This window comes from Cicer arietinum, chromosome 4 (assembly GCF_000331145.2).
Source record: "Cicer arietinum cultivar CDC Frontier isolate Library 1 chromosome 4, Cicar.CDCFrontier_v2.0, whole genome shotgun sequence".
NCBI classification, from domain to species: Eukaryota; Viridiplantae; Streptophyta; class Magnoliopsida; order Fabales; family Fabaceae; genus Cicer; species Cicer arietinum.
This window is the reverse complement of record NC_021163.2, coordinates 14,483,408-14,500,326: the sequence shown is the minus strand read 5'-3', so window position 1 is coordinate 14,500,326 and position 16,919 is coordinate 14,483,408. Positions and strand designations below refer to the sequence as shown.

Below are 16,919 nucleotides of genomic sequence, written 5' to 3'. Positions count from 1 at the left end.
ACAAATTAATCCATAAAATATTTTAATTTCATGGAAAAATTAGTGGAGTAATGGATAGTTTGAGTAAAATACCAAATAAATCCTACTCCACAAGATTTAATTTGTGTTCCATATTTCAATTTTAATTTGCTAGTGGGTAAATAATGTTGTCAAAGTCAAAGTTTAAATTTTCTTTTAAACTCAAAAATATTTTAAAAAAATTTAGTCGTATTTTTCATAACATATTTGTGTTTTAAAAATCCTAAATTGAGTTTTTTAAAATATTACTTTTGTAAAAAGTAATTAGTGTTTAAAAAGTTTAACAATTTAAATTTGTCGGTAGTGTTTCCGCTATTTTTATTTTGTTTTTTGTTTATAAAATAAAAGGTAAAATGAGGGGTGTAAGTATAGATATGAAGGTAGTGGGTGGTTATTATTTTTTTCTTAAACTAAAAAACTCTTTTGAAAGTTTGTATGTATAACCCTACACTTAATCCCTATTCAACTATGTTTATTTTTCATTGAGTAAAAAAAATGTTTATTTTTTGAGTTTTTTTGCCAAAAATAAAATTGGAGATAAAACTTACAAATTCTAATATCAAATTAGAATTATTTCTAGAGACAAAATTAATTTTAATAAAAAACTCTCAAATAAACCAAAATCTATTTTAAGTTTTTGAAAACATTTTTTTACTCTCTCAAGATAAAAAATAACATGCAATTAGAGTCATGTGAATGCTTCTATACTTATCTAATGTTTGATGGTGAGACATTATATTATGAAAATTTATTATTTCATTTATGTCTTTAAATTTTTTTTATAAAATTTATCTAAATTAATAAATTTAAAAGTGTATTTTATACATTTAAATTTATCAATTTATTTTTGTATATATGAAAATATTGAAGGTGAAAGAAGAAACACTTATATTATTGTGAACTGGGCTCAGTTTTAACTGACCCGTATGCTTTGAAAGGCGTTTTACGATGGGCTTGGCCCATTTGCCAGTTTAATGGATTCATATCTCTTTCAGCAGCGCAGCAAATCCTAATAAAGAAAATAAAATCTAACCATTTGAACGAAAATAAAATAAAATAAATCTAACCATTACTTCATATAAAAAACTGTTATCATGCAGCAAAAATAAAAACGGTTATCAATGTCATCATTAAAAAGAGGAGATAAATATAGTGTCACAATTAAATCTTTTAAAAATGTAGTCGTATGTTTAATTTTTAACTGGTGCATTTGAGAGAGTATCTCTTGAAAAATTTAAATAAAACTTCATATTTTTAAAAAAGATTAATTTCAGCGTCTCGGACTTCTGGTCAGAAAGTTTGATGTAGACTATATATTATTGATTAAACTTCCTAATCGTCTTAATTGATGTAATTAATATTATCTTGTTATGGGCCACTTGTAAACAAGTAGATCCACTTGAACACCCAAATAGGAAAGATGGTTTTGGTACCTCCAATTAACTTTATATCCTATCCTTAAAAATTCTATTGAGTAAATGGTAAAAAAAAAAAATTACTCTAAAATCTCATCCCTCAACTAAATTTTCGATACATAAAATTTTTTCATTAAAATTCGGTACACAATTTTTCACTACCAGAAATTTCGTATTTTAAATTTTCGATAGTACAATTATTTTAGCGGAAATTTCATCAACAAATTTCTGGTAAAGTATTTATAATACTGGAAATTTGTGTCTTAAAATTTCTAGTAGTTACATTTACATTACCGGTAATTTCAAATTTTAAAAATATCTGGTAGTTATTCTATTTGACCGAAATTTAAAAAATATGGTATTTTATTTATTTATTTTATCTTTTTTTACTTTTTTGTTTTTTGAAATAGGGATGGAAAAAACACAACCAGTAAGTATAAATTTGACTAAAGCATTCACATCTGATCAAATTTTTGAGTCACGAGAAGTTGTCATATCATGGATAAGATATGTCGACCGACAAAATCGAGTAGCAATTATCATTACTCGATCTTATGCAGAGACCGAAAAGAGATGAAGGAATTCCAAATTAATTATTGATTGTGATAGAGGTGGAAAATATAAGTCAAATAAAAGTAACACAAGTACTTCAACTAAAAGGTGTGGTTGTTCGTTTAAAATTAGATCGAGACCATTGATAAATACTGAAGAATGGATTATTAGTTTAATGTGTGGACTTCACAACCATGAGTTAATGGCCAATTTTGACAATAATGCATTTATGGAACGCTTAAAAAAAGAAGATAAGAAACATGTTCACGAGCTGACAAAGTATCACGTTGCACCGAGACACATATTGTCATCTTTGAGAGATCGAGATAAAGATAATGTGACTAATATCTCTCAAATTTACAAGCGACGAAGCACATACAAGAATAATTTGAAAGGACCTAGAACTATTATGCAATATTTGTTGAAGTTACTTGAAGTTGAGAAGTATGCTTGTTGGAATAAGACTCATGGAGACTCCAACGCTGTGAGGGACATGTTTTGGACGCATCTAAATTCCATAACTTTGCTGAACATGTTCCCTCTTGTAATGATCATGGATAACACCTACAAAACCAACAAGTATAGGTTACCATTGTTTGAAATTGTTGGTGTAATTTCAACTGGGTTGACATTTAACCTTGCATTTGCTTATATGGATTGTGAGTGCAAGAAACCTTTTGTTGGGCATTGGAGAAGCTAAAAGAGTTGTTTGTTTCAAACACCTCATTTACCAGGTGATTGTGACTGACAGAGAATTTATTTTAATGAATGCAATTGAAGTTGTATTTCCATCTTCAACAAATTTACTTTGTTAACTTCATATTAACAAAAATGTTGGAGCCAAATGCAAACACTATATATAAAGAAAGATATGCAAGAACTCATTCTTGAGTTATGAAAATTGTTTATTGTTCTGAAGAGAAGGAGTGCGAGGAACATTTGCAAATATTTGAGCAAACATGTGTCAATAATGTTATTTTTTTTTTGACTACGTCTAAGATACATAGTTGAATTCTCAAAAAGAAAGATTTATTGAAGCATTGACCAATAGAGTATTGCATCTAGGAAATACTACGACTAATAGGTACATCATTAAAACTTTGCATTTTGTTTTATATTTATACTTATATAGGATTAAACATGCATGATATAATTTTTATTGAAATAATATAAAATATTTTTTTTTTATGTTTGAATATTAGGAAATATTTCGACGAGTTTACTCCTCTAATTCATCTATAAATTGAAAACATAGTTAATGTTAAAGCAAATAGAAACTGTGGATATCGTGTTATTGCTGTTTTACTTGGTCATAGTGAAGAATACTAGAGCATTGTGCGTCGATAGTTGTATACAGAGATTAAGTTCAAACCTGATTTATATGATGCATTATTCAAAGAACGTTTGCAAAAAGTGACATACTATTTACTTGTAACTGAGTTGGAAAACTAACCCAACGAGAAGTGGATGAGCATTCTAGATATGAGTTATGTGATAACAACAAAATATAATCTCATTCTTGTTACATTGGCAAAAACTTTTTGTTTGACTTTTTTCCCATTGAGGGGTGCACACAATGGAGACGTGTCACGTGATTGTATTATCATTATTGGTTTTGTCAATGAAAGTCATTGGATTCAAGTTAAATTCAAATTTGCATGTCTGTTACCTCCACTTGCATGACATTGGAAGAAACACCGTAGAAATGAGTCTACATCATGAATTATAGCTTATGTATGACGTCTACAATATTAGGGTTCATTAGATTTAGAAAACATATCAGATTATATGTCTTTGTTAGATGATTGACCCTTTTGATTTATATGTTATTTTCAATTGTAACAAAATTCATTCAATATATATCTTGTTTTCAATTGTAACAAAATTCATTCACATAACTTTAAATCATTTAAATAAATATGATAAGTCAATAACTTTAAATAATAAAGTCTGAATAATAAGTCAATTGAGATAAGTCTAAACAAATATGTCTGAATAATAAAATAAGACAATAAAAATACTACTAATAATCTTATCCTCTAGATATGTGTAAAGATCTCGCTAATAAGACATGCATCTCATCTTGAAGACCATCCATATGTAAATCTAAATTATGTTGTATAAGATCACCTATTAGTTGACATCGTGTACACCTGTTAGTAGTATTGGGACCAACATCATGACTAGGACTAGGACCGACATGAGCATCATAACTAGGACCAACAACAACATCTGCAGCAGTGTAAGGGAATATCCGAGGATGAGATATCCTATAGTACCACTGAATGTATCCCTCAATACACTCATGTAGATATACAACTGAATGCAATTTAGTACGAAGTGATCGTACAAAGTTCCTGTACATATTCCATTCAACATCAACGTCACGTACGACGAGCATCAGTGGTGTAGGAGGGATGTGTTGAGTATACTCAAAATGTTGTATGCACCTCTCTGATAAATACGGTACTATCGTGGAACACCAACGAATGTACCTTGTAGACAACGATACATGCTGAAATTGTGTCGTAGAGTTCTCATCTTAATTTGGCGTCCGAATAATATCAGTATCTCTCAAAGCATCAAACTTTGCTTTGCAGTATGCAACGTTTCCAGATGTTTGATTTGCAATCCATCAAAACATATGTGGCATTGAAGATATAAAAGCTCATCCATATCCCGTTTACAAATGTCTGGGAAATGTTCATAAATCCATGATTGTGTTCAAACTGGTGCTGTTGATCTTGTTCATCATCAAACGTACGATCTTGTTCATCATCAAACGCATGATCTAACTAGTGTTGTTGATCTTGTTTTTTTTATCAAACGCAAGATCTTGCTTAAACTCATGCTGACTATTATAGTCATGCACCTGCATTTCTTCGTTCGTCTTTCTTCTTTTCTTAACTACAACTCTCCTATTTGATTGTGTAGGAGGTCGAACTCGAGAATGTTCAACGTCTAAAAAAATATATAATTTTTTTTTACAAATAATGTAAAAAAAAAAACTGTTATGGAATTTCAGTGACAAATGAAATTTTCGGTAGTTATGAATCAATATCGGAAATTTCATTTTTGAAATGTTCGGTATTAAAAACAAACTACCAGATATTTCAAATTTCTAGGTGGAACTCTCAGACATTTCAAAAACTAAATTTCCACTATTGAATTTGACTACGAGAAATTTGATTCCTCCTGAAATTTCCGATAAACAAATTTTTAGAACAAAACTCACTTTTTCGAAAAACACAAATAGTAGTCGTATGATGCAAATTTTTGATTTTTACAGTTTAGTTAAAGATATTTTGGACATTTCAAACATAAATTTTTTAAAGGGGGATATAGAGTTAATTCAGGGGTTACGAAATCCAATTTTCCCCAAATAGAGATAACAATTTTTGATTGAATAGTAAAATTTGATTCCTTCATGTATACTACCATGAAATGGTAATCTGTGACTACCTTCTAAACAAGGTGGCCAAACGTTCATATATGCCCCTTTATACCAGTTTTGAATGATAAACAGTTAAATAAAGAAAAATATTATCTTACTAGTATACTGTTAAATTAATATATATTAACTTGAAACTTAAAATATCAATCTCATACATCATACATTACAGTTTTGTGTTGTTGGAGGAAAATGAAGGAAAAGGGTGAATAGAGCTTATTTTAAACTATACTGTGTAGTCAACAATATAAGCATAATCCTTTTAAAATTTAAATTTAGCCAAAAAATTTAACACATGTGACATGTTGTAATTGATGAACAATCTAAATAAAATTAGTAAATAGCAACTAAAGTTTGTCCTTAATCTCTCCAAATAATTTGTCTATGACCTCAAATTTTTTAAACGGTGTATTTATAAAAAAAAAAATACATTAATTAAATTTATATATAAATTAAATCTATTGAATCATTTAACTAAAGATAAGTTCAAATTCAATTATTTACTCATTGAGTGTTTTTAAATATAAAAACTATTTTTATTTAACTGATGTCTCTTTTCTTTTCAAAAAAAGTAAAAGATAAATGACTTTTTAAGATACACGAGAGAAAATAAAATATAAAATAAAATAATAAAGAAATTATTTTGTAGGAATAGAAACTACTAAAACATATGTCAGTAAGGTCGATGATAATCTTATTAGTGCTTCTTATAATATGACCAAATCATTTTAAAAAAATTTGACCAAATCATTTTAAAAAAATTGCTCTCATTTTGGCAAGAAAATCCACCAAGCATTACTTTTCTGAATAATATAAAAAGAAACAATTGAATTTCCATTAAGTTGATTCTTTATGAGCTCCAACCAATTAAGGTATTGGTGAAACGATCTATTCTCACTACGAACTAACTACACCACATACCAAAAATAAAAAAGCAAACCATCTTCCAAAATCCCACCTCCCAACAAAGAGTGTCTTGATTTCAACATGAAAAAAATTAGACCGGCCAATATAACCAACCGTGATAACCAAATATGAAGCTCCTTATAAGGCCTCATAACCAAACCTCCAAATCTTGCCAACCCAATTAGTTAAGGCACTACCATCAATATTAAGAATTGTTAGAGAATTTCGAGAGTACGATATCGACAAAGGTTCAAATATTTCAAAACTACGAGAGATTTTGTCACATGTCTTCATCCAAAATCTTAATACAATGGGTTTATGAGTCGTCTTTCTCATACGTCAAACATTTAATTTATTCATAATTAATGTAAGACTTAATCATTGATATGCAAACTAAACAATTTCACCCACGCTACCACACCACCCTTCTATGTTGCTCGTGGATGATTGGGTTATTCAACGGTATCAGAAAATTTCCTCGCCACATTCCACAGAGCATTGATAGTAGCACAAATAGAAGATGTGGGCTTCTCCTCTAAAACAAATTTGTTATCGCGACAATTATAAAATGATTAAATTTCAATTTTTGTTTTTGTTTTCAAGGATATAATCCATTGAAAATTGGTACCAACACGCCTAATGCTTAGAACCACTTTCTGACCGTACACCCCTCAAAAATTATTTACGACTAGCACGATATGTCGAAAATAATTTCTAACGACATTGTGTCTCTCAATCATTCCTCCAAATGGTCCTTGGCTGGTTTTTGGCGTTTCTTAAGGGTTTTGCTCATTTGAAATCAAATGTCTTTTTTGTAGTGACTACATTGTTAAAAAAAAAACTTTCGAACCATGATTTATTATATCAAGGTCGATTTATAGACTCTCATCAAGAATAACATGAGTTCTTATAACATTTGTTAGAGAGTTCGATAACACCAAAAACAATAAGGGACACGGGTTAAACCACTAAGAGACTGCTTTATCTCTCTATCCAAAATCTTAAAGAATTAATCATATGAACCACCAAAATCTCTTATATTACATTAATTTAGTTAACTCACTTAAAATTATAACAATTATCACACAAATTAACTCCTTTCAGTCTTAATTATAAACAAACTATATACTTTTAGATTTTTAGGAAGATAATTAAGTGTTCCTTGATTTGCCAAAAATAATTTCTGACAAACGGTTCTTGATTGATTTTTGGTGTTTCCTAGGAGTTTTGCTCCTTAGAAATCAATAAAAAAAACTTTTGATATAATGATCTATCTCCATCCAAAATCCTAAAGAATTAATCTTATGGAGTCCAAATCTCTTATATTACATTAATTTAATTGACTCACACTTAGATTATTACAATTATCAATCACACTAACTTGCTTCGGTCTTAATTATAAACAAAACACGTATTTTCACATTTGTTTGTTAGGATGATAATTAAGTGTTTTTTTTTTTTTTTTTGAAGAAGTGAATTTAATTTTGTTTTTTTCATATAAAAAAATATAATCACTAATTTATTTTTAATTATTATGGTCATCTCCCACAACATTAAAAAATTAATATAAAGATATTTAAACCTAACAGGAAGTCATATATATTTTGACTTTTATTTATTTTAACTTTTTTGTTATTGAGTAAATTATAACCATGCATCTTGCAAAAACAATGAAGGACACTGCAGGCATAGTTATGACTAAGGCAAGAGAGGAATAGAGTAGATTTTTTAGATGACAAGTAGAAGGAGTATAAAATATGTTAGCGAATAATACCGTGTTTGGAAGGAACCGACTTTGACAATACGACACGCATAGCAAAGGATTCAGACTCCTTCAAGTCATAACCTCTTAATTGAATCATATCATATGGATTGTAATATAGCCACATAATAACGCGTAAGGCTACTTTCACATTCAAGAACTTGGAATATTAAAGTTGTTCACAACTCAATTAAACGTACTAGCTTAGTTAATTAGTTCTGATTGTATTATTAGTACACTGTACCACGTTCAAGCATCCCCACACGTCTTGCCAAATACAACTCAGTCACGAGATCAACTCCTACGAAGAGTACCTTTATTGCACTCATTCCTTCAATTATCCACTCTGCCCAAACAAGTTAATTACTACCAATTAAGAAATCGAGTATTTGACTATTTTCTAATAAGCAAATACTATTTTTCTAATATAAGCGATTGCAAATCTTGCATGGTCACAAATGCAAAATACATATTATTTAAACACAAATGAAAAAAATATAGGATTAAAAAATATCTTATTATTATTATTATTGAAAAAAAATGTATAATTTATTTGTGTGTCTCGATCATTTTAATTTATGGTTGTGGCCCCACAATAATTATTCTTTAAAAGTGGTGATGACCTAGCTTGGTTGAAGATATACCCGTGGTTAAATATTTCTTTTAGTCAAAATACAAACAAAAATTCAATAAAATGACTGATGTATATATAGAATAAAATTATTAAAAATAAAAAGTTTTTGAGATTTTCCAAATTTGAATATATTTTCTTGGTTATCTATTTGGATCTACCCTAAATTCGTTTGTCAATTATTTAATATTAATTACTATATATATAATAATTAGAAATTATAGTTTGGGGTATTTTATGTTGCTAAATTAAAGGCAATGCAAATGAAAAATGATATATATATAATGTACAAGAGTGTGGATAGTGGATACGTAGTATTAATTAGTGGGTGGATATAGATTTGCCAACCCAATAACAAGTGTCCTTAGCCACAAGATAAAGCGGTTGTAAATTCGGTATAATGATACCAACATGTGCATTAAAGGCAGGAAACACATGGGAAGGTTTCGGTTCAACCCACCTTACCTATTATCCTAAGATGCACTTCACAACTAATTAGTCTATGTGCTTCCTTTCATTAGTACCTTGTTTTTTCTTTGTTCTCTAATTTTCATTCATAGAATAATTAGTGTTAGTGAGCCTTTGAATATCAAATACTCTAAAATTTCAATAAAGGTCATTAATATTGGACAGTTCATTTAAGCTGTCAAAATGAAACAATTATAAAGAAGCACATTACATTTCCTGCTGTTCCTGCGTTGTTCACGCGGCATGCAGTGGATGTTTTGGGTCCAAAGAAAACGCCCCCCACTATATATTTTGATTATTTTATAGGAGAAACATCTTGACTCAATCCAATTCATCTTTGTGTTCAATTGATTTGGGTTTAGTACCTGTACCACCAACTAATTTACATAGTATATATATGGCGGTACATTGTTTAGGATGTAATAGTACTACTATAAATTTAGACTAATAGGGCTTAATATACGAATTAAAATGATATATGTAATGTATAAAGTCAATTATCACCGGCAAATTATTAAAAAAAATTGACTTTGGTTATAAATAATTTAAGATTCATAAATAAAACTGATTGTAGTTATAACTAAAAATAATAATGTTTTTTTAAGAAAAAACAGTTAGTATACATCCTACCCAAAAAATAGTTGATAGTATAGAAAATAGTATACCGATATGATATTAAAATTAAGCTCTTGATATAAATAAATTTATAATTATTTTTGTTATCATTAAATTTATTATTTGAAAATGCATAAATGTAGACATATCATAAAATATTCATTTTTTATAAATAATTTATAGTGATGTCAAATTTTACAAACTTTGGCTGGTGTATGTTTTTTTTATCATAATGGTCGATATATATCTACTATATTCTCTCAAATAATTTACCAATATTTGATATTGTTTAAATTTAGTTTCCTTATCCATTCTTTCGGAAGATTTAAATGTTTTACAATTTATAATAATATTTATAAATATGAGAAAGTGAAATCGAAATAATGAGCTAAAATAATTATGTCCAATAAGTCATTAGTAATATTTAATCAAGAAAGTAGAGACTTCGATCAGATTAATTAATTAATTTTATTACTCTTATTCAATAAGTCAATAACATTTAATGTCATGTGTATCGCATTTCATATAAAAAATGTTACCGTATAGTTGAATCAGTTTATAAATCTGTAATAATTAATGTACTCTATATTAAATAAATCACATTTGTTTAATTCATTATTGTAGTAAGTAATTTAGTTAAATTTAAAAGATTATATACATTAAATTAATGCCCGTACCAAAACTGATGGTTAAAAGTGAATGAATGGTTTCTGTCAAAACAAAAAGTGAATGAATGAATGAATATAAATACTCCACTATGTATGAAGTAAACTAAATAAATAAAGTATATAAAAGTGAACCTAAATGACACTAAATAACAAAAATAAATTGTTAGATTGAATGGATAAGAATGAATTAAAGATTCGAAGAGCTAGCAATGAACAAATTTTGTCTGTACAGATAAAGAGTGAATTAAGAACAGAAACAAAATCTGAACCTAATCCAAATTCCCCCAACCCAATTAAAAAAACAAAACAAATGGTAAACTAGCTAGTGGGTGCTCGAATATGTGCGATTCATAATCACAGCACGATAACAACAAATTCAATCAAATCAAATTTAAAATTAAAAAAATAATAATAATTAAATTACAGTGCTAATTAAGCTACACCGTTTCATCATCATGTTCAACCAAAAACACACGTGGCCTTTTGGCGGTTACCGGCAATGGGCTTTCCACCTCCTGTTCACCGATTCCGGCGACGTTAACGTTAACGCTCTTCTTCTTGGAATCGCCACCTCCGAATCCCACCGGAGACCAGAACTCAGTTAGAGGCGCAGGTAGATTGAGGTCAAATCCACGGTGGCTGACGGAGGAGGAAGCGGCGGCGCCCTCAGATATTGTGATTCCACTGCTGTTATTAGCGTTGACGTTGCTATTACTGTTATTGTTATTGTTGTTGTTGTGATTGATACCTCCTTCGTAGTGGCATCGTTTGTGTCCACCAAGTGCTTGACCGGTAGAAAAACTCTTATGACAGATTGAACACTCGTGCATCTTACCGGCGGTGACGGTTGAGACGGATACAGTGTCGTTGAAGGCTGTGGATGGAGTTTCCAAAGAGGATTTACGGTGACTGGCTTTATGACCACCAAGTGCCTGATAAGAGGGGAAAGCCTTGTTGCAGACAGTGCAGCGGTGATTCAGCTTCACCGGCGGCGATGGTGGTGATGGTTGTTGTTGTGATTGCGAAGATGAAGATTCAATTTGGTTGTGAAAGTGAGAAACGATGTCGTTTTTGTTGTTTCTGTTGTTACCGCTTTGAGCGAGCATGATGAGGCAGAGAGCGAGATACTCTTCTTCAGTTGGTGGATTACTAATACGAGGTCGTTTTGAGCGTTTTCTTTTAACCAAAGACTCACTCTCACGAATCTCTTCCTTGTTGAAGGTTGGGAAGGGACTATTAGTGGGAGGAGAAGAATTGAAAGCTTCTAACTCTAAAGCCATCAATTAATTAAGCACTAATAATAAAAGCTAATGATTAATCGAATAGGATGGTGTGTATATGTAGAGTAGGAGGATATAATAAAAAGATAGAAAATGAGGCTTGTTGAGTGAGGAATGATATTGAGAAAATGAGGAGGGTAGGGGGTGTTTATATAGGGAAGAGGTAAAGAGTTGAGTAGGTACAAGAGAAAGAGAGTGAAGTCGGTCAACTAAAGACTATGAATGAAATGGAAGAGTGAGAAAGAGTACGAAGGATGACTTTTTCCAAGTCAAAACTATGTTAGTACGTCTGCGCTACCTTTCCATTTTTATTTCTTTCCAATGGGTCATGTGTGATGTATGTGTGACCATTACTTACTATTAACTAAGGTAATGCTTTTGGTAATCACAATTAGGGGATAGAGCTGTGGATGGATGAATGGATGTATACGTGGCTGTGCCAATCACACCTTTTTTTTTCTTGCTCCCCGTAAAACACCATTTTTATTTTAGATTTTATTGTTATTATTATTCTGAATTTTGACTCTATAATTTTGGATTCAAAAATGTGGGAATCTTGGGCTGTGCTTCCCACCCTTCTAAGATATTTGGTGACCTATTTTTTCCCAGCTTGTTTTTTCTTAATGTCAACGATATGTATCCTGATTAGTTCACGAGAGATATTCAATTTTTTTTATTTTGTTGATGGTAATTAAATCGTCAAAATAGTATTTATTCTTATTTCTTCATATTGTTTTTTATAATGAAAAATATTGAATACCGTTTATGCTTTAATGTATCTATCAAGGTTTAATTGTTAATTTCAATAAATAAATATTTTAACTTTTTTATTGATAATATTTTGACTAACAAAAGGAAAAGGAAAATATCAGATATTTCATACTTTTGAAAAACATGAATATACTCTAATGTTTATTTTACGATATTAAAAGTTATATTTTTATATAGTATTTGCTTATCACAAATTTAAAATACCATACAGAGGAAAATTGATTTAGCAAACTTATTTTCTATATATGACTCAATGAATTATTCAACTTGGTATTATTATAAACAGATTTTTTTTGGTCAAGAAAATACAAATAAAGTACTCTTACATTATTTTTTTAGGACATACTCTTCAAAATCAAATAAACTTTAACTTTTTTGCTGCAAAGAAAGTTTAAAATTTTACTAAATAACAAATAACCCTTGTATAATTTAATAATTTTACTTGATTTTGTGAAGGAAAGACATGATTAAGAATTGATAAATAAAATATCTTTGACTACCTTTTTACTAATTTTTTGAAAAAGCATCATTTTTCACTGGATTTATATAATTTATTATTTTATTACAATGTCATTCGATTTATCCAATAACTCTTTTAATAGTTTAAAATATTTTAATATAATAATTATTTATAATAATATTATTCCGATCATTTTATAAAATACAAATAGATTATAATTTAATTAAGAAAATTGATGCATTTGATTTATAATATATATATATATATAATTTATTTAATTAAAAATTCGATATATTTAATTAATAATATAAATCAAATATATTATTTTTTATTAATTAAATTATTATTAGTGAAGTAAAATAAAAATATGTTAAAATTGTATAGCATTTTCTTTCTGAGTGCATAGATGCATGAACCAAACTTTTACATCCGTATCCATCTTGATGTTGGTAGAGTCTGAGCACAAGCAAGCATAGTAATGGAATAATTTTTCGGTAGCAGTAAGTGTATTGGAATATGATTCAAAAGGAACCACATGTGTACTAATATACCAAAATTACTAAATAACACGTAATTGACTGTTTCCAGATTATTATATTTTTGGATTATTAAAAATTGACTCTAATATATTTTTGGATACAATGTATTGACTGTATTATATTACACAAAAAAGAAAATCTGAAGTAGACAGAGACGCCTCGTGGTTATAATAAAGATTAAAGGGCAATGTATGTATGAATGTCCCTCCACGTCATGGCTTTGATCACTAATTCACCATCGTGGTTTGGGCAACAACCTTCCCTCACTCACTCACTCACTCATCGTCGATTCGTTGGTTGGCACACACATGACTCTAACTACGCGCCACCTGTACTATCTTTTCAACCAAGTTAACCAATAACCGAATTATTCATTACTTTCATATATATTTTTTTATATATATATATATACAAATTTAAGGTAAAATAACATTGTACTCTTAGATTAGATAAACAATTTTATTAATTGTTTATTATATATAAGTGTTCGTGTAAAATTAGTTATTTTTTGAAGCTCAAAATAGTTTTGGAAATATTATAGATTATTTTAATAAATTACCTCAAATATAATTATGTAAGTGGCGAACTTTATTTAAAATAATTAAATATCAAAGTGATTTCTGGTTTAAAAGATTTGATGTTAGATACACCAAATATAAGCACCTAAATAGAATCTACTTTGTTGTAGCAAATATAATCGCGTGCCTGTTTAATTTATTACGAATTATAGAAAGTGATTTTTAAGTATATAATAATTTTAAAGATTAAAAAAAAATAGAATTTGTTTCATAATGAAAATTATTATTTTTTAAAAAAATCTAGTTATACAAAAATGATTTCTATTAGAAACAATTTTTTATTTCAATTTCTTTTAAAATTTTAATGTTTTTTTCAAAAAATTTAACAACAGATAAAAAAATCTAAAAAGATTATTATTTTGTGAAATGAAAAGTAATTATTAGAAAAAAACAATTATTATTATTAAAAAATTAATATTTTTTAGAAGAAAAAAATAATAGGTAACAAACATGCTAGAATAGTGTTTTATCTTTTATCATGTATATGAAAATTTTACTGAATTTTAAATTAATAAAATAGTATTATGTAAAAAAATCAATGCAATCAACTTAGAAAAAGTTATATAATATAAATGTAGACATATATTTATTTGGTCTCTAATATAAAAAAAAAAATATGTATATCTAATTTAAAAGAAAATTTTAACCATATTCTCGTTCATATTTAAATATAGAATAATACTTTCTTTTTTCTTTCTAGAAACGCGTTTTACCATATTCAATTCAGTTTTTTGTAAGACCAGTTTTCTATTTACAATCCGATTGACAACCACTTTTCTCGAATATTCAGGAAAAAAAATATCACAAACAAATAATTAATAATATATTACCTATTATAATCAATCATTTATTTTTCTTTTTTGAAATTTGCGTGTTTTGCATGTTTTTTTTTTAAAAAAGTGTGCATTATATAGTAACAGTACATACTAAATTCTAGAACTACATCTGTAGCAATATTGAAAGAGGTAAGTGTGTACGTCAATTGTTGTGTTTAATTTTATAATATACGCAAGAAAAAAAACGTGTTAAGTTAAAAGGGAGATAGAGAGTGAAGAGTAGAGAAGAGTGTGGTAGTGGAACTGTGGAAGAGAGTAGTTGCTTCACCGACGCAATAAAGAGAAGAAGAACAAAAAAAGTGTAAGGAATTAATACTGACACGCAACGCACAATTCTTCAATTTTGTGACACGTTGCTCCCATCTGCCTACTCCACATGTTCACCATAACCGACAAACTTCATCATATCATATCCCAATCGCCAAAATATTTGAAACCCTGTCTTTCTTTTTTTTTTTTTTTTGGTTAAAGTAGCTTTGAGAAACACTATCTTTCTATTTTTGTGAGATGAATTTTAGTTTCTTTTTATCTAAAATATGACTTTTTTTTTCTTAGAAGAAACTTTTATTGAAATATTTTTAAACATGTGGTGATATGTGCTACTCGACATTATATATTCATGCAAATAATTTTTCTTTTATTGAAGAAAAAGTTATAAAAAGTCTTAAGAAATTAAAAGAAAAATATTATTTTACAATCATTATTAGTAGTAAATCAACATACTATAATTTTCATTGAAAGTAAGGTTATACAACTTATTTATATATCAATAAGTTTTAAAGTGGATGTAATTAACCATATACTTCATTCCGTGTTATTAGAAAAGAGATAGTTTATCAAAGAAAAAATATAAAATAAAAATAACCCATTTTTTTAACTATATTGACTAGAGTAAAAAAAAATATTTCTATAAAAAATAATAGTTAAATTCATATACATAACTTAATATACGAGCATCAGTTGTTAGTGTATTGAAGAGAAAAAAAAATATTAGTATTAATAACAGTTAGATAAGAGTTCAAAAAGTTTTTGGTACTATAAATTGATACTGTGGGTCGAGTCAGACCTATAATATATAAGATTTATATATAAATACTCTATAAAAGTTTTAGAGAATAACTAACAATACATTTGATAATACATAATTTTTTTTATTAGTTGTAATTTTATCAAAATTATATAGACTCCACCTAATTTTATGAGTCCATTATAAAATTTAACATGTGTTTGATAAGTGTATGTTAACATTTTCTAAAGTTTTATATTTAACTCAAACTCATGGGAAATGAGCTAATATGAAATGAAAAAATTGTTATTAGATTAATTAAAAGTGATTATGATTTGGTTTTTTCGTATACAACAAGTTCTACTATAGTTGTCGAGTAATCGAACAAACAAGAAAATAAAATAATTTATTTACAGATCAAATTGAAGTGTTGTCATGCTGGATATGTGTGGATCGGAGTAGCGACTTCTTGGCATACCTTTATCCTTTATTGTATAATCTAGGACACTTCTTACACTTGGCATTTTTATCTATGGCTGCCGAATACTCTTCTCAACTGTACTAAACAATGTATAGTTGGAGAGGAAAAGAATTGGCAAAATTGTGATTGACATGACAATAATATATTAATAGTTAAAACGATGTTGATAATTGTAAATTGTTAAAATTTTAAATTTATTTATTTATTTGCTAAAATATGAGGTGTACATGGCCCATGTTGTGTCATGATCAAGACATCCATGTTTTGTGTGAATAATTTAAGACTTGGGTTTTATGCTTGGATCACTTGGTATTCCTAGACTTCAACTTGTAACCATCTCTTCCACTATTTATTCGAACTCAACTTTCAGCCACTTGAGTGTTCCTTTCCCACTTATAAGAAGTGGTGGCCAATAAGTTATCACAAAGTAGCGGCGATTTTAATTCTCACAAATAGTAGAAAATATATCATATAAAAATAAC

The 16,919-nt window shown here is 28.3% G+C and overlaps 1 protein-coding gene across 1 annotated transcript; it reads right to left on the bottom strand.

The window, feature by feature from the left end:
- Window positions 1-10,720: 10,720 nt before the first annotated feature.
- LOC101492310 (zinc finger protein ZAT10-like) lies at window positions 10,721-11,888 on the bottom strand (the record flags this gene model as incomplete). The annotated part of the gene is given in 1 exon segment (NM_001279064.1): window positions 10,721-11,888. A coding segment is annotated over 1 exon segment (843 nt). The 3' UTR covers window positions 10,721-10,923.
- Between the last annotated feature and the right edge of the window lie 5,031 nt (window positions 11,889-16,919).